Source organism: Eublepharis macularius, chromosome 17 (genome assembly GCF_028583425.1).
Source record: "Eublepharis macularius isolate TG4126 chromosome 17, MPM_Emac_v1.0, whole genome shotgun sequence".
NCBI classification, from domain to species: domain Eukaryota; kingdom Metazoa; phylum Chordata; class Lepidosauria; order Squamata; family Eublepharidae; genus Eublepharis; species Eublepharis macularius.
The window spans coordinates 31,994,582-32,017,961 of record NC_072806.1 but is presented as its reverse complement, the minus strand read 5'-3'; the positions used below and the strand labels follow the sequence as shown (position 1 = coordinate 32,017,961).

Genomic DNA, 23,380 nt, shown 5'->3' with positions numbered 1-23,380 from the left:
ATCCTTAACAGGCAAAAAGATAGGGGGGGGGAATTGTAAACAGACCTTTTACAACAGTGTTTTTAAAATCCATGGAATACTTTTACAAGGGTCGCAATGTGACGCAAAAACTGCGCGAGTACTGAACTCTGGCATCTGGAGATCAGTTGTAATTTCGGGGAATTTCCGGACCCCACCTGGAGGTTGGGAACTCCAATGAGACGCCAAGCCCTACAACGCTCCATGCTAGAGCGGGGGGGGGGGGCTCTGCGCATGCGTGTTAAAGGGGCGCGGTCGCCTGAGGAGAACGGTGGCGAAAGGGGCGGGCCTGCGCGCGCGAGCGGCTGTGGAGTGGGCGGGGCGGAGGAGAGGGCGTGGCCGAGGGGCTGGGTGGGACCTTTTGTTCTGTCTGAGGGGAGAAAGAGGAGCGGCGGGAGCCTCCTCAGCCGGGACCATGTCGTATATCCCCGGTCAGCCCGTCACGGCCGTCGTGGTGAGTATGAGCGAGGCGGAGGACGGGGACTCGCCAGCGCGCCTTTTGCCCCATCCTCGGCCGTCCAACGGTCCCCGTGGGAGAGGGGCCGCCAGCCCGCCCTGGCTGTGCGGAAGAAGAAGGTCCCTCGTCGCCCCCCGTAGGAGCTTCTTTGGTGCCCTCCCCCCCCCCGCCGCCGCGTTCTGCACCTCTTGGAAAGGATTTTGTTCCCCTTCCCGGCGCCCAGGACAGAAGTTGGGCTGGTCCCGGAGGAGCAGCTTAAGCCCGCCCGTCTCACTGAGACTCAAGGCGGATTACCCCGTGCCAGTCCAGAGGACGGGGCATCCCATAAGCCACGCTATAAGGGATCATGTATTGCGGAGCAGAGGCTGAGAGGCTCGCCGAGATTTGACTTGGGCTTCCCAGGTCGTCGTCTCGTATTCTCCCCTTTGACTCTCAGAAGCTCACACCCTGGAGCTTCTAAGGAGCTACTGGACCCGCATCTTGCTGCAATAATAATAATAATAATAATAATAATTATCATCAGCATTATTAATAATGATGCATTATTAATAAGTATTATTAATAAGTCTGCCTTTCTCACTGAGACTCAAGGCGGATTACACAGTGTGAGATTAGTACAATTTCAAGGACATTTCCATAACCAATGCTGTAGATAGGGAAATAAATGCAAGTTTACAAATAATTAGCAAGAATCCGATACAGAGTTGAAGAAATGCTGAAACAGAGCATAAGCAGTTCTAGAACTGACAGTAGACAACATGAAGCACAGGTAGCTCATAAGAGCACATACTTAAAGAAGGCAGCATAGAGGTGAAGTCTATGGTCCCAAACTCATTAGTGAAGCAAATGAGACCCCCTCCTTACAATACAAAAGCCTTTTTGAATAATTCTTCTAGGCTTTATCTGGCTTCTGCTACTCTGTTCTATTGCGCCACCTTTCCGCACCTCTTTTACCTTTTTAATTTTCTCCTATGCGTTGGAACGGGGGTGGGTGTGTTTCATAGATGAGGGAGATTTTTCTCTTTATTCTTTCAAAGTATATTTTTGTCACCTTTTTTTCCTCTGTGGGGTGCCTGGGTGCAACTCTGTTCCCTACTGAACTTTTAAGGGGGTGGTGATCTTCAGGGTGGCATAATTGCCTGGTTTTGCCACAGCAAGCTGCCCTGCTGTGCACAGTGGATTTTTCTCCTGTGTAACAGTAAGGTTGCAACTTTATGATGGCTGAAGCTTTTTATACTTTGTGACTTTGAACTGTGTACCCAACAAAGTGAGGCCACAAGGCCATGAAACACAGTGGAGCCTCTCTAATATTTCTGCGTAAAGCTTGGAGGTATATCTTGATGCAAAGTTTAAATGTATTTAAGCTTTGCCTAGAAATGCCATCTGCTGGACTCCCTGCATTTCTCTTTGTGTGTGTGTGTGTGTCTGCACTCTGAGAATAACACTCATTCATCTGACAAAGAGGGTTTCAGCTTGTGAAACTGGGGGCCATAAAGTGTATCAGTCTTTCCAGGAGGCACCAGGCTGTTGTTTTCTTCTAAGAAGCATTTTGACCTGGATTTTTTAAATGAGGCAGGAGTGTGATTGGCTTTTCCCAGTTTGGTGGTGGGCTGGGATCTTATTTTTTTTCCCATGGAGCCTTGGGGTGTCATTGAATTATCTCTCCCACTGATGCCTGTGTTAATATTTGCACCCTGGACTTGTGTCCTCGTCCCAACTTTCTTTAATGCAGATTGTGCTTTGTCTTTTTACTTTTTTTCCGACTTCCTCACCCCAGATAAACAGAGTCCACATTATCTTCTTAGTTGCATCTTTTTGAATCCAAAGCTACCTTTGGGAGTGGCTGATGATTCAGGGCTGGGTTAGCAAATAGCCTGAAGGAGTGGTTTTATTTTTGCCCTTTTGTGTGATCATGGGCCATGAGTAAGCATAAGTCACGCATGTGGGTGCATACATGTTTCTTTCTGCCTAGGACAGGAAGAAAGAGTTCCTGGCAACCCTGCCCATTACTTTCTTTGCCTTCTGCAAACAGCGCATCATAGTGCTGTGTGTTTTCTCAGACAAGTGTTCCCCCTCTTTCGTCTGGGGTTTGGTCTTTAATGAGTTCATCTTTACAGGAATGCTGAAAAAATGCTGATGAGTAGATAATAACTTGTCAGTGTCTGTGATAGATGGCCAGCCAGCAGCCATCCCAGATCCTTGTGACACATCAGGAGGTTTAAGTTTTTAGGGCTTTCAGGCAAGTAGATGGAAGGTGAATGGTGGCTTGCAGTTGAGTTTGGCCGTACAAGCAGCCCCAGGGTTAAAGAATCGTGGCTCACCGGGTGGGTTTTGGGGACACCCAGCTCAACCTAAGCTATTTTGGAGAGTGACTAAAGAGAGGATGCATTGAGAGAGAAGCTTGCAAACACCTTTATGCTAAAGAAGAGTACCCTAAAAACAGGGCCTTGTGATGACGTGTTCAAGTGGAAAGAAAGGCTTGACGTTTTATTGCTGGAAATTGGCAGGCTACTGGAGAAATTGGCAGTCCTGGTGTTAAAGTTCCATGGAGTTTTCTTGCCCCAGTACTAGATATCACCTCTGGCCGTTTACTGTGTAAATGCTTAAGATAGAAATTAAGGAGATTACTTTATCTCAGAGCTGGAGGCTGTTAGTATGGATCAGTGGAGCCTAAAACATAGCTGTCAGAAGTGCTGTAACAAGGGTTAAGCTGGCTTGTTTCCAGTTATGGGCAGAATCTGGAAGAGGAAGGTTCTTGATTGTTCCCAGGTGCTCTTCTCTCTCACAAGACTTTAGAGGTTCTTTCTTCCAGTCTCCAAGGAGTCAATGACTCTTGTGCTACAAAGAAATTCTCAAGAGAAAAAGATCCAGAGGAATTAGCCGTGTTAGTCTGTAGTTGCAAAATAGTAGAGTCCAGTAGCACCTTTAAGACTAACCAACTTTATTGTAGTATATGCTTTTGAGAAGCACAGCTCTCTTTGTCAGATGCATTGTCAGCTTTTGAGAACCGCAGGTCTCTTCATCAGATGCATTGTCAGCTTTCGAGAACCACAAATCTCTTCGTCGGATGCATCTGATGAAGTGAGCTGCGGTTCTCAAAAGCTGACAATGCATCTGACAAAGAGAGCTGTGCTTCTCAAAAGCTTATGCTACAATAAAGTTGGTTAGTCTTAAAGGTGCTACTGGACTCTTTACTATCAAGAGAAAATGAAGCTAGATGTGTGCATTCATCTTCATAAACCAAAGCTGCTACTTTTAGAAGACTCCGTGTCCTAGAAGTTATCTGTTTCTAGTGCTGATGGTTTTAATATGTGCACCGTAAGAATGCCAAGAGATTACGGTTTCTGCCAACTTTGTTCTTTCTGACCTTTCAGCATGTGAGGCAGCGAAGGAAATTATCAGTTGCTGCTGTCCACTGACCTTGTTTGGCTGCCCTTCCTTCTTGTCCCCGCACATGCCTTTCTCTGCAAGTGGCTTCTCTTTCCAATGAGCTCATAACAAATTCCAGTCTCCAATAAAAAAAGTATAAAAGGCTGCTTGTTTACCCAAGACGAATCCAGCCTTCTTTTCCCCCTCACCAAAACTTCATGCTGGGCCTCTTTGGCCTGAGGGGAATGGTCTTGAGTAGAGAGAATGAAAGCCAGGCACACTCCGGGAAGAGAGAGCGCTGTTTCAGAACTAGAGGCCAAGGGCCCAGTAAAACTGATTGTTTCAGATAGCCATGAAAAACATGTCTGTAAGGTTGCAGCAGCTAAGCTAATGGCAGCTGAAGACCCTTCTGTAAGGCCCCGCCCTCTTCGACGCTAGAGCCCAGCCAAGTGTTGCTGGTGGCAGTCGTCCTTCTCTCGGATCCCGTGGAAAGACTTTTGGGGAGTCTTAGCTCAATGGGAGAGCTTCTTGCCAAGTCAGCCCAGCCCCTCCCTCCACTTCAGCAAAGAGAAAACAAAATTGGGGCATCTGGGAGGGAACAGCAAGTCAGTGGCTCTGCTCAGTCTGGGTTGATTTGGTGCAGAACCTAGCTGTGTCCGGCGTTCTACTTTGGCACACTTGCACACCTTGCTGTGGGTTTTCTCCTTGTTTCAGCTTCAAAGATCTTTGCGTTTTCTCTTAACCAAGTGTGGGACGATTGTTTTTGAGATGCGGGTTATAAATAAGCCTGAATATATCGGAACGCCGTGCTCTTGAAGTAGATCGTTCTGTTGCCAGGAATTCAGCGTCCGGGGCTAAAAGGGGCGCATTCTGAGCCACACGCAGATCAGGCTGGGAGGAAAGAGGGTTCACGTCTGGCTCTCCCTTTCTTCTCCTTCAAGCAAAGAGTTGAAATCCACAAGCTCCGTCAAGGGGAGAACCTGATTCTGGGCTTCAGCATTGGAGGCGGCATTGACCAGGACCCCACCCAGAATCCCTTCTCGGAGGACAAAACAGACAAGGTCAGGACTGACCCCCTCCTCCCCCCGGTCACTTTGACAGGTGGTACTTCATCTGGATCCAGGCACAACGGCTTTTTCTCAGAGGCTGGCCCGGGTCCCCATCTTCTGCAAAAACCAGCCTTGTTCCGTTTTTTTTTTAAATTTTATTTTTATTCATTTATGCCCCACCTTTCTCCTCAACAGGGACCCAGAGCAGCTTACATTATTCTCCTCTCCTCTGTTTTATCCTCAAAACAAACCCTGTCGTGAAGGTTAAGCTGAGTGTGTGTGACTGGCCCAAGGTCACCTAGCAAGCGGCCATGGCAGAGCAGGGAATCGAACCTGGGTCAGCCAGATCCTGGCCCAACTCTCTAGCTGCTACACTACACTGGTTCTGAAGCAAGAATATCATGGGGAGCTCAGGGCAGGTAGGCCATCTGTACTGAGGGGCAGGGGCTTCCCTAGCCACCACTTCCGCCTCAAAGCCCTATCATAGGATATCTGCATCAGGATATCTTAGTAAGTGGGCTGGTGCTTTTCCTGTTTTGGCTTTCTTGGGAGCACAGGGTCACCGATAGTGAGTGAATCATGCCCCATTGATGACCAGTAGGAAAGCTGTAAAAGAATTGTTCCTTTCCTTTTTTTTAGAGCACAGATGCATCAGATGTAGATACGTGTGAATTGAAATGCTGGTCAGTTTTGTGGACAGCTTGCACAGTTGTTCAGGAATGACGGATCAAACTGCCCAGTCTGTTGAGCTTATGGGAGGCTGTGGGCTGGGGCTGGCCTAGCGACTCATGTAGGAGTGTGTCTAAAGCAGAGGAATGGCTGCGCTGTAGCTTTTCTAAACCAGATCTCTTCAGCTGCAGGGCCTCTTGGGGAGAATAGAAGTTCAAGTGACAAGTCGCCTTCCCGTTTCTGATGTTAAGCCCATCTAAGGACTGACAGTTCCAGTTCAGGGCTTGGGAGATGGCTTGGGGCTAGACTGTCCAGGTCGTGCCAGTTGCTATCGCAGTGGGCGGTTTGAAGGACAGTTAAAGAAGCGTTGTACAGAAAGCATACCAGGCAGCAGAAGAAAATTACCAAGTCGTTTTGCATGTCCAGTAATGGCTTGAACAGCTAGACTGGCAAGCTACTTGCTAGAATGGATTGCTGCTTCACCCCAGTGTGAAGACAACTGCTAGGGTGTGTGTAAAAATGTATCTTACCTCTTGTTCCATGACCAATGTTAGTCTTCCCCCCCTACTCTCCCTGCAGGGCATTTATGTCACAAGAGTGACAGAAGGTGGTCCAGCAGAAATTGCCGGGCTTCAGGTTGGAGATAAAATAATGCAGGTAACAGCACAACACCTTTTCTTACCTATTCTTCCCCCTCCCCCCTTGCATTTGTTCCAATGAATAGCCAAGCAGGTTTATAGTGGCCATAACCCAATTACTTTTTGTTGCTTGACTGTTCAGCTAATAATTAGTTAATTTTTGAATTGTAATATAGCTGCACTTTTTATGAATCATGAAGATGGCTGTTTAGTATATGAACCCCAAAAGGAAACCCACAATCTGTCCCTTTATTACAATTTTCTTAAAAAAAAAACACCCAACCCCTTAATTTTCATTGCATGAGCAGAGCCTGATCTTTTACATGCAAGTAAATCCCACTGGTTTTATTGCAACTTATTTCTCAAAGTTACAATGAAATCAGTGGGATTTGTTGCCTGTAAAGGGGTGTGTGCTTGCTTCCTAAGGCTTGGGAAGTTAGTTGCTGAGTTCTGAGTCAATGAAGCAAAAAGTTTGGAAAGTTCTGCCATTCACCCAGGATCTTGAAGACTTGGGCTACTTTGGTTGGGTCCAGCCAATGTTTTTGTTCCAGCTTGTCTGATTCCCGTATTTATTGCATCCCCCATCCCACTTGATAGGTCCCATGATCCCCAGCATAGCCAAAGGGGTTCCCTCCCAGTTTTCATCACCAGTAGAAAAGCTGGTTGGCTCTAGCTTCTTAATTCTTGCAAAATGGAGAAGTGCGTGTGGCTTAGTTGCCATACCAACCGTGCTAAGCTTCCTTTTTAAATGAAGTATTCCTCCTCCTCCTCATCATCAGAGAGGTTTACAAAGTATGTCATTATTATCCCCACAACAAAACACCCTGTGAGGTGGGTGGGACTGAGAGAGCTCCAGAGAGCTGTGACAGCTGGCTTCAAGTAGAAGAGTGAGGAATCAAACCCAGTTCTCCAGATTAGAGTCCCACGCTCTTAACCACTGCACCAAACTTGCTGGGACATGAGCCCCAAACTGGGACATGAGTTTTTGCATATTGCTTTGCACACTTGGGTATTGCAGAGTACAGAGTCTGTTCCCCAGCACTAGGGACTGACTAACACGCTTTTACTACCTTCGTTTAAATCTTTAATCATTTGTCGTGTTCTTTGCCAATGGACTTGCAGCACTAAACATAAAAGCATGCTCAACTGTTCTTGTTAAATATCATTCCTGCTGCAGGTGAACGGGTGGGACATGACGATGGTGACTCATGACCAAGCACGGAAGAGGCTGACCAAGCGGAATGAGGAAGTGGTCCGGCTCCTGGTGACCAGGCACTCGCTACAGAAGGCGGTGCAGCAGTCAATGATGTCCTAACTGCACTGTTGGGTCAGGATGAAGGCGAATCTAGAACGGGGGCTGGGAAGGACATTGATCACAGTTCACCAGTGGACCACAGGCAGATCTTTTGGGCAAATGCCACTGACTGACTTCCAAAAAAATCCCTCCACAGATGTAACACTGCCTGCACTCTCTGTAGAAGTAAGCTCCATGTGTACATAAAGAGGGCACAGATGCCATGGGCATTGCCAGATGGTCTTTCAGGAGGGGTTTTTTTGGTGGCACAGTTGGACTGCTCTCCAGGCCCCTTCTGTAGCAGATTTCAAATCAAGACAGTCCCTGGGAAAGTGAAGACAACTTGAGGTGCCTGGGGCACCTTTGGTTGAGGGTCAGCCCCAAGGGTAGAAGCCATATTGAGGTCTGTTTCTCAATATGGAAGTCTCTGGTGTATTCTGCTCATTAACTCTACCTTGGCACCTGTCTTCCAGGAGTAACAAAAGCCATCATGATACCACAAATGGGAGGGGCAGTATTACTGGTTATTTTGAGGCTTTCTTACTGGTGTGGAAGGTATCTGTGACTTAAACACCAAATGCTCTTAACCTATTTTTAAAGGCAGCCAAAGCACATTTCATCTTTGTTAGAAAAGGCATTATTGTAAATAACCTTTTTGATATTATCACAAGGTCTGTTTCTCTAGTCTAATTTGGAAACTCAAGGCGAACATACCAAATGCAGTCTGTAGTAGATTTCTGGTGTCTGGGTGAAGCCGAAACTTGCTGCACTGCCAAGCCTCCTTGGGAATTGCCTTGAGACCTGAGTTGGGTACTGATAGCCCTGCAGCTAGCGGAGGGGCCCCTCTCCTGGAAGAATCACGTTTGTGCTTTGACAGGTACCAAACGTTGCAACCCGAAACATCACAATTGCTCAGACACAGATATTATGAATCTCTTACAGCTTCTTTGCCACTACTAGGTACACTCTTAAATTTTAAGGGACTGCTGTGACTAGAGCCTTAAACGTCTTCGGGTTCCTAAATCATGCTTTGAAAAGTAAAAGACGACCACTCTTGGTGAGATTCTTTCTTACCCCAATTCTGTGTGCAGCAGGGATTATCCTGCTACTGCAGTCCCCCTCACAGGCAAATCATCTTGGGTTCTTTCAGCCCTTCCAAAGACAGCCTCCGATTTCTCTTTGTATTACCCTCTTTGCAATTGTACTTCCAACTTGTTTTTTTTTAATGCACTGTAAATAATCCTCCTGTGGAAGTTTCACTAACTTATTTCAGTATATTACTGCTATTCCACTTGTGTGCTGATTTTTAACCTCAGTCATATTTAACTCAGGCTAGGACTGGAGAAGAAAGTGCCCATCTCCGCCACTTGCTGCCTCCTGGGCTGTGATTTGTACTGGGGTCTTTTCTATAACTTAAAACTACAAACCACCTGGTTAGTGCGAGGGTAAGAGCAAGTCCACATCAGCCTGGTTTCTTGTTTCGGGGGGAAGCATTTCGTTGGCTATGCTGCTGCTCTGCCTGACTTTGTATACAATAAAATTCGGCTGGGTTTTCTAGTTTGACTGTTTTTGGTGGTTGTGTTTCATTTTTCCAAACCTGGAGCAACACAGAGGTGGCTTAAGAGCTGTATCACAGGTAAGCTACCTTGAGCCTTTCAGGTAAAAGGAGATGATTGGAAGTAGTTATTGAGCAACCGCATGGTCTGGGGACTGGGTTGAAAGCTTTTCTGTAAATTTTTGCTGGTTGGACAGGGCCCATTGTGGAGATGAATCACAAGAAGTTGACTGCAAAGTGTAACTCTACATTGAAAACAAAAAGAAATGCTGAATTCTCTGTGTCCTCAGTTGCAGCACAACGCTGGCCTACCTGAAGGGCCAAGTTTCTTCTATCCTTGTATAGCCTTTGTTCTGCCCTGCCTGCCAGGTGGGAGAAGGCATAGCATAGAGTAGTTTTTAGTCCTTTTCTAGAAGTAACACTAGGACCTACATAGTTCTAGGTGGGGCTGAGAGAATCTGATTGGCTTCAGTGCACTCATCTGGTTTCAGTGGGGGACACTTGGCAGGTCTAGTTTATGACATGGGGAGGGGGGTCACGTGGATCTACCTGATGTCTGCATGCAATTCCTGACTTTTTGCTACTTCCTCTAAGCTGAGAGGTTGGTGGCAGAGGAGAAAGACAACAGTGAAACTAGCTGCTACTAGAGAAAAGACCATTTCTCAGTGGAAGCTCGGTATTAGTGTTCGGGATACAAACTACCTCTACTCGTACAGGTGGAACCATAGCTCAACATATACACACACCTGCAACTGGGCTGCTGACCCACACTCCAAGAATGCTAAAGGCAGCCCCTGCTTGCTCAACAACTTTTTTTAAAGGGGGCAGGATACTGACCGAGGATCTGGGTGCTTATCCCTGGCTAGGGCAGTTCATGATAAGGGAAGCACTCAACTAACTCCGGCAGGTGCTAACCCTCCTGCTGTGTACATACACCCAGCATAGCGTTACCCAAGGTATCCAGCAGAAATAGGTGCATCATGGTGTCAACTAATTCACTGAGTGATGCTTTTGTGGAAACAAACTGCTGTGTTGCCCTAGAAGCCATCCTGGAACTTTGCAGGGAGATGTTTCTTGCACAAGCGAGGTGGCCTAAACTTTGTTCCAGTGCAAGCTTATTTGATCAAGTTTAAGAACTTTACTACATTAAACCAAAACAAGCCTGCACAGAAGCATTCAAGCAGAACACAGAAGTGAGCAGCACACCTGATTTTTGGCTACAGCGCATCGGAACATGGTTTCTGTAGCATACTAAGAACCTGGTTTATGGTATGTTTATGCCCCCATTGCATTGAAAGGTACCATAATCCACAAACCAGAGTTCTGTTACAAGGGCTTTAATTGTATCAACAGATCTTGGTGTTTTACACCAATTATTACAAGCAGTCTTAGGAAAATTTTTTAGAAGGGCTCCAGCGATTCCGATATTCTCTAGCCCCCTTTCCTCCTCCCAAGCAGGACAGATCCACTGGCGATCTGGACCTGGGCCTACTGATCACTTTGGTTTCTCCAAATGTAGGGCACCAATCCTTAGAAGCGTGGCTGTTTATTCTTGCTTCATTTTCTGTTCCCAGCCATCTTTTCTGAAGGTGGTTGCTTTATAAATTACCATGAATTTCAACTGGCTCCAGGTAAAAAAGTTCAGTATACAATATTTTGATATCCTGCCTTCCTTCCCCTGAGTTGAAGGCCTGAAACACCCAAGGCGGCAGGTTTGGCCTTTCCTGGGTCAAGGAGCACGCTTGCAACACACACAGGCACAAGTGTGAGGTAAGTAAGGCAAAGGTGATTTGCTGTGGTCCACATGGAGAAAGTCTGGTGTTCCACGGCAAGAGTCACGGAAGCACTGGTGGGTGAATTGGGGCAGGCGCAGGGCTCATCAGGGCAGAGTTTCTAACCCACGGACTCGTAGCCTGGAGCTCTATATAAGCAGTAATGTTGGATGATGAACACAATGTCAAAAATGATGGAGAAAAGGCCTAGACCAAACTTGGTAGGATCTCCAAAGACCAGCTTCCATGCATCTAGAGGAGGAGAAGAAAGGTTATGGCAGAATTTTAGGCAACTTATAATATTCAATTTATATACCGCCCTTCAAGACAACTTAATGCCCAGAGCAGTTTACGAAGTATGTTGTTATCCCCAGGACAATCACCCTGTGAGGTGGGTGGGGCTGAGGTGACTGACCCAAGGTCACCCAGCTGGCTTCAAGCGGAGGAGTGGGGAATCAAACCCAGTTCTCCAGATTAAAGTCCCACCGCTCTTAACCACTACACCAAACTAGCTCTTACAAAAAAGATACAGAGAACATTTTGAATTTGGCATGGGAGAGGAGAAAGCTTAGGAAAAAAGTCTGCACGTGGTATAGAAGGGATTCCACTCCCTTTCTCATGGACAATAATTAGTATTGCATTTAAGATAGATGGACGGTAGAGCTTCACAGATGAAACTAGCATATGAGATTCAGTGCCCACAAGCTGTGATTAGGGTAGATAACAGAAGGCAACTTTTAAAAAACAGATTTGATACAGGGAGGGAAGCCTTCCACGGATGGCATGATTCTTACTGCATAGCTGACAGCAGTGCTGGTTAATAAAGCCTCAATGTACAGAGACAGTTGGCACATAAGCACCAGATGGCAGTCTCTCTCGTGCCCCGCTTAGGAGCTTCTGCTGCCAACAAGCTCAACCCTCAGGGGAAACCAGGTGCTGGCCCGGTAGTTTGCCAGGCAGCACGTGGAAGACCGATGATTCCCTTCCCTTCTGTTTACCGTTGTTGTATGACTGCAGAAACATCTGGAGCAGGCTGAACGCGCCGCCCGTGAAGTCCAGCAGGACATTGCCAATGCTCCAGCCTTTGGTGCTCTTCCGCCGAAAGTTCATATAGGCCTAAGAGGGAGGAGAGCGCGATCTGGTGAATAAGCTGCCTGGTAAGAAAACTTCAAGGGTTACTAGCCTGCCTGCTTAGGCCAGCAGTCGCCTGAAGGAAAGCACACCCTCTCCCGTGAGCAGAAATTGCACCTCCCTCCTGTTGGTGACGAAATGCAAGCTTGCAACTTCTGATCAAAACCCACGGAATTCTGAAGAAAGGGGGGGCCGTCAGCATCAGCATTCTGTGGCAAATACCCAGACGGGATTGAGCAACGTGTTGTGGAAGTGACTGCTTTGAAATGCGAATCAAGGGGAGAAGGAAGCAGCTGTAGGAACACCACATACAGGAAGTTGCTGATCAGATGACAAGAGGTTCGTAACAGTCTAGATGAGAACAGGAGACGGGGGGGGGGGCGCTAGAATGTGTCAGATCAGGACTGGGGATACCTAAATTCAAACCCTTACTCGGAACGTGAAGCCTAACCTTCACAGAGGCCGTTTTCACACTGCTTACTGGCCACGGAACATCGTGCCGAGCTCCCGGAACAACAGCATCTTCCTGGTGCAATTTCACACGAGAACACTGTCGTTCTGGGAGCTCGGCGCGATGTTCCGTGGCTGGTAAGCAGTGTGAAAACGGCCAGGGTGTTTATAGGGATAAAATAGAAGATGACAGAGCCTCTGATACCTCTTCTGTATTTGACCAGTCTCTGTATCAGGCATCTGACGAAGAGAACTTGATTCTCGAAAGCTTATGCTACAATAAAATTGGTTAGTCTTAAAGGTGCTACTGGACTCTTTTTGATTTTGCTACCACAGACTAACACAGCTAACTCCTCTGCATCTGATACCACACCAGTCTCCTTGGAAGAAAGGTAGGAAAAAGTGCAATCAATCCAGTTTGCTGCTGCCTCATCAGGGGCTTCTTTGAACAAATTAAAAATGGCCAGGAAAAGCAGTTCTTCTGAGACCTATAAGAGCATTCTGTGTTTGCACCACTTGCTTCATTTTCTACCATTTCTCTTGCAGTTCTTACAGGCTTGTATCATGCACTGCCCTTCCCCCAGTCATTGCAACTTCCACCGAGGGTTCATTTAGTGTTGATGATTTCACCAGGCTGTTTGCTATACTTTCAAGTGCGACTTTTTTTTAAAGCCTAAAAGCTCAGCTGTGTGTTCAACAACTTGTTCTGTAGCTTTGCATTTCCATGGAATCACAGCACAAATGAAGTCCCAGCAATGCCCTTCCAAAACCCTTCCAGGCTTGCATGTCGTTGAATTTTAGAAAATGGGTGAAGAAACCTTCATTTCAGGTGGCCTTGTGACTTAAGTGCTGTTTTATTTTATTTGTGATCTGATACTTATTGATCCGATTTATGGAGCTTTGTTTTAAACAAATCAGTTCACTTTAGCACTTTGAATTATTAGGAATGGAAAGGGGAAGAGGTAAGGTTTTCTTTAAAATGAAAAATTATCTAAAATTCTTATTTTGCAAGAGCTGCCAGGTTGGAAGATGGCTGGGCAGAATTCCAGAGCCTCATTGGGTAATTTCACACTGAAGAGGCCCTTTTAAATTTTGTCACCTGTTTGCCACATTTGTGAAGCAACTGATTTTTATGCTGTTTATATAGGTAATTGAAGGGGAAATTATGCCAAAAGATCCATGGATTATAATGGGAAAATCTGGCATACTGGAACAGGAACTAGTGCAAAAATTAAGATTCAAGAGTTCAAACTGAAAACGGGATATTTGGAGAGAATATCCCGTTATATCTAGTTGGTGCTAGATCTAGTTGGTGCTAGATCCAGAGAAGTTAGCTGTGTTAGTCTGTAGTTGCAAAATAGTAAAAAGTCCAGTAGCACTTTTAAGACTAACCCACTTATCTGTAGCATAAGCTTTCGAGAACCACAGCTCTCTTCGTCAGATGCATCATCAGCTTTCGAGAACCACAGCTCTCTTCGTCAGATGCATCGTCAGCTTTCACGAACGACGGCTCTCTTCGTCAGATGCATCATCAGCTTTCATGAACGACAGCTTGCATTGTCAGCTTTCATGAACGACAGCTCTCTTCGTCAGATGCATCGTCGGCTTTTAAGAACCACAGCTCTCTTCGTCAGATGCATCGTCAGCTTTCGAGAGCCAGTTCTCTTCGTTAGATGCATCGTCAGCTTTCGAGAGCCACAGTTCTCTTCGTCAGATGCATCTGACAAAGAGAGCTGTGGCTCTCGAAAGCTTATGCTACAATAAAGTTGGTTAGTCTTAAAGGTGCTACTGGACTGTTTACCAGTTGGTGCTGCTTCTCATTTCCAAAGCCCACTTACCTGAGGGAAATACTTGACAAGAGTCACTCCCAACTTAATATAAGAAAAGTAAAATAAGAACTGAAGCCAGGTGATTTGCCGCAGAGCAGCCACAAATAGGGTGGTGAAGACGAAAACCCAGGCAAGGACCAGCAACCCAACGGCAACCTTAGAGACCTTCTGGCTTCCTTTCTGTGAAGGTAAAACAACAAACAAAGGTATCACATAACTGTTTGGGAATTCTGCCATGACTGACGCAGCTTCCCACAATCTTGGGCTAGTCTGGGAAATACCCAATCTAGCCATCAATAATGGGGATTCTTGAACTGGGATGACGCTTCTGGGGACGTAACTATGACATTTACCCCATTTGTCTTCATCCGACTGCCTAGTGCATCACCCGACATCCATCTCTAAACATAAGGAACACCACTCTTTTCTTTGGATCCCAGACTTCCCAGGGACTCTTATGCTGCAGAGACTTCCAATTAACTGCTGGCATTTCAGTCTTCAATGGACAGTGTCTCCCCCCACCCTAATTTGGCTCTCTGCGTCTTGGCAGTCTTTGATGCATCCTGAAATTGGTTTTGCACCCAGCACTGTCATCCAGTCAGGTCTGCAGCAGTTCTTATATTCCATTTTAAAGGCTCAAAAGCTCCATCATGCCCCAGAATATCTTTCAAAGTGCTCTAGTATCTCACGATATTTAAATACAAGGTTGCGTGGATGCTCCAATAAGCAATCTGCGCAGGAAGACTTTTAACACGGTGAGACTAACTGTGGGTTCTTGAGTGAGCGCTATGGAGATCAGTATCTCACTATTCATCTCTCCCAGCTCTCAAATGTCAGAGTGGAAGGAAAGCACCCCTTCTGCCTATGCATAAAGGGGGTTATGTTATGTACTGTCAAGTTGCCTCCGACCCATGGCAACCCTCTGAAGGAAAGACCTCCAAAACATCCTATCATTAACAGACTTGCTCCAGTCCTGCAAACTGGAGGACATGGCTTCTTTTACTGAGTTCAGCCATCTCGTTTTAGGTCTTTTCCTACTGCCTTCCACTTTTCCTACCATTATTGACCTTTCTAGAGAATCTTGTCTTCTCATGATGTGTGAAAACCTATACAGAGGGTTCTAAATGAGAAGAGTAACAAAGACTGTAGAAAGAAAGGGCTCTCTCAAAAACAATGCAAAATCATAAACTTCTTAAAGTGCTCAGTGCTGTAATCTAGTTAATCATTGGAAAGAGTACAAAAATCCTAACCATGCATTATATCCATAGTATTTCCTATATAAAATACAGTAACTCAATGAGTCAACAACCTTTCATATACATCAGGAATGGCCGATAGTCCTCTAGTAGCATCGTCCGTATTCAGTTCTAATTAATTATTCCAAATTGCACTTGCCCGTTATTCTCCGTCGGCAGAGAACAGAAGTACGTCCAACATGATTAATGCACTGAGAAAGTTAATATAGTGCTCCTGACAAAGCATTTGTATGCAAAACAAACCACGCTAGCAGTTTGTTGGGCCGGTCGGAAACCGGTACCTCCCCACCACAACTATTGGGCTGGAAGATTTCATCACCGAAATTGGGAATTATATCCAGCTACACTGGAATATTGGGAGAACAGGCAAGTGCAATTTGGAATAATTAATTAGAACCGAATACGGACGATTCTACTAGAGGACTATCGGACATTCCTGATGTATATGAAAGGTTGTTGACTTGAGTGTATCATTGTATTATATATATGAAATACTATGGATGTAATGCATTGTATTGTCGAAGGCTTTCACGGCCGGAGAACGATGGTTGTTGGGGGTTTTCCGGGCTGTATTGCCGTGGTCTTGGCATTGTAGTTCCTGACGTTTCGCCAGCAGCTGTGGCTGGCATCTTCAGAGGTGTAGCACCAAAAGACAGAGATCTCTCAGTGTCACAGTGTGGAAAAGATGTTGGCAGGTAATTTATATCTACTCCGGAAGGTGGGGTTGGGCTGAGTCATCCTTTTCCACACTGTGACACTGAGAGATCACTGTCTTTTGGTGCTACACCTCTGAAGATGCCAGCCACAGCTGCTGGCGAAACGTCAGGAACTACAATGCCAAGACCACGGCAATACAGCCCGGAAAACCCCCAACAACCATCGATGTAATGCATTGTTAGGATTTTTGTACTCTTCCCATGATGCGACCAAAGGAAGAGCGTAATATAAATAAACCCACCATATCCAGTAACTTACATTCTGCCTATTGCTGTACCAGTCGCCACTGAAGAGACAGGACCCTGCTTACACTCTAGGGCCTGGTTCGCACAAGCGGCAGAATAAGATAGAATGGACTGCCCAAGACTACAGGTTGGGGGGGGGGGTGTCTGCTCCCTTTTGCTAAAGACTCCTTGCAACCAGAAAGATCAACACAACGTGGAGAACTGGAACCTCTCTCTCTGCGCCGCTAGTTTTCTATTTGCAAGGCATCTTCTACGTAAAGGAACCTCTATTCCTCCATCACCACCTTATTCTTCTGCCTCTGTGAACAAGGCCTCAAGAGCAATGTAGCACAACCGTAGACCAGGGCACCTCATAAATACAGCACTGGAACACTATGAAGAGGGTCACAGCTACAGCATGGAGACTGAAGAACACGTCATTGCTGTCCACAGGGTTCACTCCGTTGGGATACCGCTGCAAGAACTGCTCCTGTGCAGGAAGAAGAAAAATGCCTGGTGGGTCAGAGCCGGCTGGAAAGGGGGACTGTACTAAAGGAAGACACGGCGCCTGCCTACCTTAATGGAGCCAATCCAGAACAGCCCGACGTTGAAGACTGCGTAGGCAATGAAGCCGGTAAGGTTCAAAGCAATAAAATCAAAACTGAGCCCCACGACGCTGGGGAAAGACACAGAGAAGTCAAAATTAAAGGCATCCCTGGGAAGGTTTTCAAAGCACCAAGAAAAGGCTGAGCGCTAGCTTGAGAAACTGGCTAAAATGTTTAAAAATATGTCAAATAAGTGTTGGAAATGTAAAGAAGATATAGGGACATGTTTCCACATGTGGTGGTCCTGCAAAGAAGTACATAGATATCGGATAATGGTACATAAGTTATTATAAAAATCTTACAGATAACAATTCCTTTGAAACCAGAAATTTTTCTATTAAACTGTATGTCGGATATAAGGAGAGCAAGAACACTTAGTAATCCATATAGTAACAGTGGCTAGAATCTTATTAGCAACCTATTGGAAACAACAAAGAATCCCCCAGCAAGAAGAACTAATAACAAAGGTACTGGAGACGGCGGAAATGGATAAATTAACATTGTTAATGAAAGGGCAAATGGAAGAAGATTTTTCTGTACCCTGGGATCCCTTCTACAAATGGATGACAAATAACTATAACCGGTAAATATAAATATGATACTAAGATTAACTGTATAATGACATAATAGAACTCACAATTGATGTAATAAGATGAAATATAAGTGATAGAAATAGATAATAGATATCGACAAGTAAAATGATAACTGTCTCATGTTTGTATATATAGATGTGTTGGGAAAAAAATTTTTTTAAAAGAGAAACTGGTTCCAGAATTGGACATCCGAGACCGCTGCTTTCAATTAAAGCCAAATCCAATGTTTCTAGACCTTGTGAATGTGGACATAAGACTGGAAAGTGTGTCAGTAGAATGTCAGAAGGGGAAGCAGGACTGGGTGTTCGTAGAGAAGCACATGGCCCAAATGTTGTTTGTACTGCCCTTTGGAGCAGTTAGGACTATCCCTTTAATAGATTAGAGAATTTATATGCCACGTCCAGAGATCTGCTTGAGGATCACAGGTAAAAACAACAAAATTTTTAATATTGAAAACAAGCCAGATAAACATAAAATGGGAGCTGATAAGACTTGGCCTGTAAGTGTCATGTTTCCATCTCTGACTGTCCTTTGCTGGCAACTTCTACAAAACCCAGGTGTTTGTTTTTTTTTAAGTCTGCCAAGTTTAGAATTTGATCCCTTTCCCTGGAAAGGAAGTAAGTTGTACTAATTTCCTCTTTGGCCTCAGTGCAGCCTCCAGAGTAAACCAAGCTCCCGTTTAGAGCTTTCGCCAGTGATCTCATTGGAAGAGACTGCTCCTCTCCCAATACCCCTTTGGGTGGGAGCCCGCCAATCATTCTCTGCCCTCAGTGGCTTCTCCCATGGTCACCAGCCTTCTTCCTTACCTTTTGCGCCTCCAGTTCTCAAACACTTGGGGATAGAAGGAGATCGACCAGGCGAAGAAATAGATCCACCCGATCACCTGGTCTACAATCCTCAACGCATTGCTGTGGATCACAAGGAACCGGATTCTCGGCCTGCAAAAAACAAATTGCGACAGGTTGCCAAGTGGATTCTCCTCTGCACGGTTGGCAGTGCTGTTATGAGAGTTGATCCACGTTAGCACAGGGCTGCTGCATACACATGACCCCCTTGGGGCATGGCAGCAGAAAGGTTGGTCGCAGACACATGAAGGAATTGTGTGTCAAGAGGGGGGGGGGGGTTGCAAGAATAGATAGGCTCTGCAGAGATTGGAGCCAGGAGTATTTTTATTTTAAATAATCAGGGTGTTCTACGGCAAGGTGATTATAGCATTGTTAAAGGGGGGCACTGGAGCTCAGCTTACTCATTCAGGCTGGATTGATTGGATAGAAGATACACAGTCACCTGCCCGATATCTTCGGCTCTCACCTGGAAGTCAGTCTTCTTGAGCCCCACAGGTATGATTACCTGACAGACAGACAAGAGGTCAGAATTCTGGGGGGAACAAGAAGGGACCAGGGCAGACTTGCTGCAGTCTCTGAGCTTGGAAATCTGTTCTAGAACTTACTTGATCGGGCAGATCGACGATGGTTGTGTTCTTGGATGAATACGTGACATTAAAAGTTATCACCACGGCCTCCTTGGCTGGCGTGCTACGGAAGAGAGGAGCAATTAGGGCCAAGGAATCAGGCAGCCAAGTAGGAGCGGACAGGAAGGCAAGATTTAGGGGCAGGCACCACAAGTGCCGAACAAGAAGAGGAGAAATTTATGTTAGACAGAACTTGGGGGGGGGGAGGAGAACTGGGGTGGGACCAGAGAGCAATGCGAGGCAAAAGACCGTCAGTGTCTGCAGCAGAGCTTTGGCTGAGGGCCGGAAAGGAAGCTTGGTTGAATTTTTACAAGGACTTGCCTGAGCTGAGCACACAGCCAGTGATGCCCCCGTAATGGCCATTTTAGCCACCTGCTCGGTTCCCTTTCCATCTCTCCTGAGCTCACTTAGTAGAAAGGAAATGCTACGATATAAACTCACGTTACACAGAAAGGAGACGTTACGATATAAACTCACCTTAAAGTCGCAGTGATGTCTGTCACGCTGCCATTTTCCAACGAAACTTCTTCTGGGACAGAGAGCGTGAGGGCTCCCTCTGGGAAAGAAGGCCGTGATCAGACGAAGTTCCTAATGTGCAGCAAACTCGTTCGGTTCTGAGGGAGGGCCGCCAGAGCTGAACTGCCCTGGCCATCCCCCTGAAATGCAGGTGAGCTGTCCCCCCCCCATCCTTTCACCAGATCTGAAGCTGACCTTTGACCTGGTCTAGTGCAAAGGTTGTTATTTGGGGTTGTAGGGCCCTCTTCAGGCTCTAGTCTGTCACAGGGCACTGGGCTCCCTGTACAAGCACAAGGCTTGAGAGGAAAGCCCATTGATCACCCGTGGTCAAGTCACTGAACCCTTCATTTTTCAACAGCAGTTCCTTTGCACAAGGCGAGGTTTACGGCTGGGGGATGATTCGGTGAAAAGCGCTAATGGCATCAAGCTGTACCATTGGAAGAAACAATGCTTTGTTTGAAGCTTAGAGATGTTTTCCGTGTGGGGACTGGCTTTTGTGCTTTTCCTATTGCTGCTGCAGCCAGGGCTTTTTTTCAGGGGGGACGCGGGGGAACGGAGTTCCGGAACCTCTTGAAAATGGTCACATGGCTGACGGCCCCGCCCCCTGCTCTCCAGACAGAGGGGAGTCGAGATTGCCCTCCGCGCCGCTCAGCGGCGCGGAGGGCAATCTCAACTCCCCTCTGTCTGGAGAGCAGGGGGCGGGTCCATCAGCCGTGTGACCATTTTCTCTGAGGGCAACCCACTGAGTTCCACCCCCTCTTTTCCCGGAAAACAAGCCCTGGCTGCAGCTACCGATGCAACATAGCAGCAATGGGGCTTCCACATGGCAGGTTTGCCAGCAGTTTCCTTGCCTGAGTCCTTTGGAAGTAGCCACTCCCCACACCACCACACCTTAATATTATTATAATGTTATTAAAAATATGTGTAACGGGTTCTCTGAATTTCCATTTTAAAAGAAGCCTCTCGCCCCTATCATTGCACAGAGATGCGTTCCCCCCTTTATTTCTTCAATGAAAGAGGCTAGATACTTGCTTTTTTAAAAATGAAACCTATCAGAGAACCCATCACACAGATTGCTGTAATGTTATGATATTCAATCGGCAATTTAAAAAACTAAAAAGCGTTCCCTGTGCCAGGGGGAAGAAATGGGCACTACAGAGGCAGAAAAAATGGCTGCCATGTGGACAGGGCCAGGAAAACCCAAACTTTCTCAGCCACACAGCAGTCATCCAGGCTTTGTTATGATCTTTCCCAAAACCTCATACCAAAGGAGGGTTGTGAAAGATCAGATAAAAAAAAAAACACAGAAAACTTGCACCGTGAATGATGCTATGGGGAAGCAGGAAAAACCTCCAAACCTGTGGCAAATAACAAGAGTGTTTCCACACAGTTTTACAGAATTTTACTTGTCTAACCTGGATAGCCCAGGTGAGCCTGATCTCATCAGATCTCAGAAGCTAAGCTGGGTCGGCCTAGCTTAGTAATCAGGTGGGAGACCGCCAATGAAGACCAAGGTTGCAGAGGCAGCCAACAGCAAGCCACCTCTGCTAATCTCTTGCCATGAAAACTCCACCAGGGGTCACCATAAGTCAGCAATGACTCAAGGGCATTCTCCATCACCACCACCGTACTCTGCTCCCAGCCCTAGGAAAGCAAGTTCTGCTGTAATTGGGTGTGGGGAGTCGTTGCCTTCAGACCCTGCTTACTCTCCAGAGGAGAGCCAGTGTGATGTCAGGAGCCAGAATGACGGACTCGAGTGCCGGATTTAGGTCCTCATTCTGCCCCAAAGCTCTCTAGGTGAGCTTATGCAAATTCCACTCCGCTTCTCTCAGCCTCATCTACTTGACAGTATTGCTGTGAGCAGGGCTTTTTTTCTGGGGAAAGAGGTGGGGGAACTCAGACTGCACAATGACGTCACTTTGGGTCAGCTGGAACAAGGGGGGAATTTTTTTAAGTTTTAAATCACCCTCGGTGAAAATGGTCATATGGCCAGTGGCCCCACCCCCTGATCTCCAGACAGAGGGGAGTTTAGATTGCCCTCCGCGCCGTATGTGACCATTTTCAAGAGGTGCCGGAACTCCGTTCCACCACGTTCCAGCTGAAAAAAAGCCCTGGCTGTGAGGATAAAATGAAAGGGGAGGGTTCACTTCTGATGTACCTAGAAGGTAGCCCTGGAGAAAAATGAGAGCAACGAACATGCTGAAGGTCTATCTGCTCAGTTTGTGGCAAGTTAGTTCTGGAGGGGGGTGTGCACCTCTGAGCACGTATGCTTTAAAAAAAAATTATCCTACCTCCCCATGAAAAGCAGCTTGTAAAACAGTAAGCATTTTAAAACCATGGAAACAAAACAAGTTAAAACTATAGAGATGGCCCCCAAAACAGAAGAAAACATGCAAGAAAACAATTTGAGACAGCATCAGTGCTAGACTCAGGGTGCTCCTAAAAGCCTAGAAGAGCCACCATAAAACTAGGGGATAACAGCAGGAGAATCCAATAGATTGGAAACAGGGCAAGCAGTTATGAAATGAAACGAAAATACAGGTTATAAAGAAAAATCTTGGGCTCTCTTCCCTCCCCCCAAACTCCTTTAGCTTACAATGCATATTAAGTACTTGCAGTTTAGAAGTTTTTTGGTGGGGTGCTCCTTTAAAAACAGGCACCCAGCCAAGTTTCCACACAGCTTTAGAAAACAAAGAGGGTTTTTTTAAAAAAAAAGCAAGACAAGCATTATAGATTCTGCAGCCTCGTGATCCCTCCCACACAACAATAAACGGCAAGCAGCAGAAGTCTGCATGGCCTCTTACGGCTGAAGGTAAACGCACTCACCACAGTGTCCAGATGAAATGAGAAACAGACACCCCAGAGGGAAGAAGAGGATGCCGCCATGCACCATAATGGCCAGAACGCGAAAGGGGAAGTCCGTCTTCGCCAAAAGGTAAATCCCCAGATCAAAGGAGGTGTTTAAAAAACCACATTTGAAACTCTTCTAGGACGACAGACGCAGTGGAGATGACGGGGTTTTCCTTGACGCGACTGAACAGCAACTGTAATCCAAAGTTAATGTTTAAAAAAAAAATCAGTGAACGTTCTTCATACACAATGCTTGCATTAGTCTAGAACATACATATGTCTCTATGGCCAGGGCTTGCACATGGATTAAAAGAATATTTTAATTAAATTGAAAAGAAACCCAAGCAGGCAGAGAGAGCCTGCAGCCCTTCCAGATCATATGCGTCTACCACCATGATTTCACTCTTCTACTTGTACCCAGCCACACTAGATGCTGCCCAGTGAAATGAAGCACCGATTTCCATGCACCCCCCTCCCTTAGCTCGGAGAGGATACTAATTGACACTGCTGCTACTTTAAGGCGTATTGATTTAGCATATCAAGAGTAGACTGAAGCAGGGAAGGCTCATTACTGGAAGGGAGGAAAGCCCTGTTCCTTTAACAGCAACTCAAGGTGTGGAAATGGGCAGGGAACATTTAAAAAAAAATTCCGTACGTTTTTAGAAACCCAGAGGTGTTAGCCATGTTAGCCTGTTCCAGCAAAACAGTGAAAAGTCCAGGAGCACCTTTAAGACTAACCAACTTTATTGTCGCATAAGCTTTTGAGAGCCACAGCTCTCTTCATCAGATGGTTCTCGAAAGCTGATGATGCATCTGATGAAGAGAGCTGTAGTTTTTGAAAGCTTATGCTACAATAAAGTTGGTTAGTCTTAAAGATGCTGCTGGACTCTTCACTATTATAGTTTTATTTCAGTCAA

The 23,380-nt window shown here is 46.1% G+C and overlaps 2 protein-coding genes across 2 annotated transcripts in view; one reads left to right on the top strand and one right to left on the bottom strand.

Moving 5' to 3' along the window:
• The first annotated feature begins 383 nt into the window (after positions 1–383).
• On the top strand, positions 384–9,057 carry TAX1BP3 (Tax1 binding protein 3). Its single transcript, XM_055001927.1, has 4 exons — positions 384–472; positions 4,786–4,905; positions 6,142–6,219; positions 7,378–9,057. Exons 1-4 carry the CDS (start codon positions 434–436, stop codon positions 7,513–7,515), a joined length of 375 nt encoding a protein of 124 aa, XP_054857902.1. The 5' UTR covers positions 384–433; the 3' UTR covers positions 7,516–9,057.
• Positions 9,058–10,370: 1,313 nt separating this feature from the next.
• The window catches only part of CTNS (cystinosin, lysosomal cystine transporter), a 15,032-nt gene continuing 2,022 nt past the window's right edge, over positions 10,371–23,380 (bottom strand). The window contains exons 2-11 of the mRNA XM_055001608.1: positions 22,440–22,657; positions 19,575–19,653; positions 19,077–19,161; positions 18,873–18,976; positions 18,433–18,564; positions 17,005–17,104; positions 16,799–16,918; positions 14,241–14,411; positions 11,820–11,937; positions 10,371–11,073 (exon numbers count right to left, since the gene is read on the bottom strand). Coding sequence (XP_054857583.1) covers positions 10,943–11,073; positions 11,820–11,937; positions 14,241–14,411; positions 16,799–16,918; positions 17,005–17,104; positions 18,433–18,564; positions 18,873–18,976; positions 19,077–19,161; positions 19,575–19,653; positions 22,440–22,506 — 1,107 coding nt within the window. The 5' untranslated portion in view covers positions 22,507–22,657 and the 3' untranslated portion in view covers positions 10,371–10,942. The remainder of the gene's footprint in view (positions 11,074–11,819; positions 11,938–14,240; positions 14,412–16,798; positions 16,919–17,004; positions 17,105–18,432; positions 18,565–18,872; positions 18,977–19,076; positions 19,162–19,574; positions 19,654–22,439; positions 22,658–23,380) is intronic.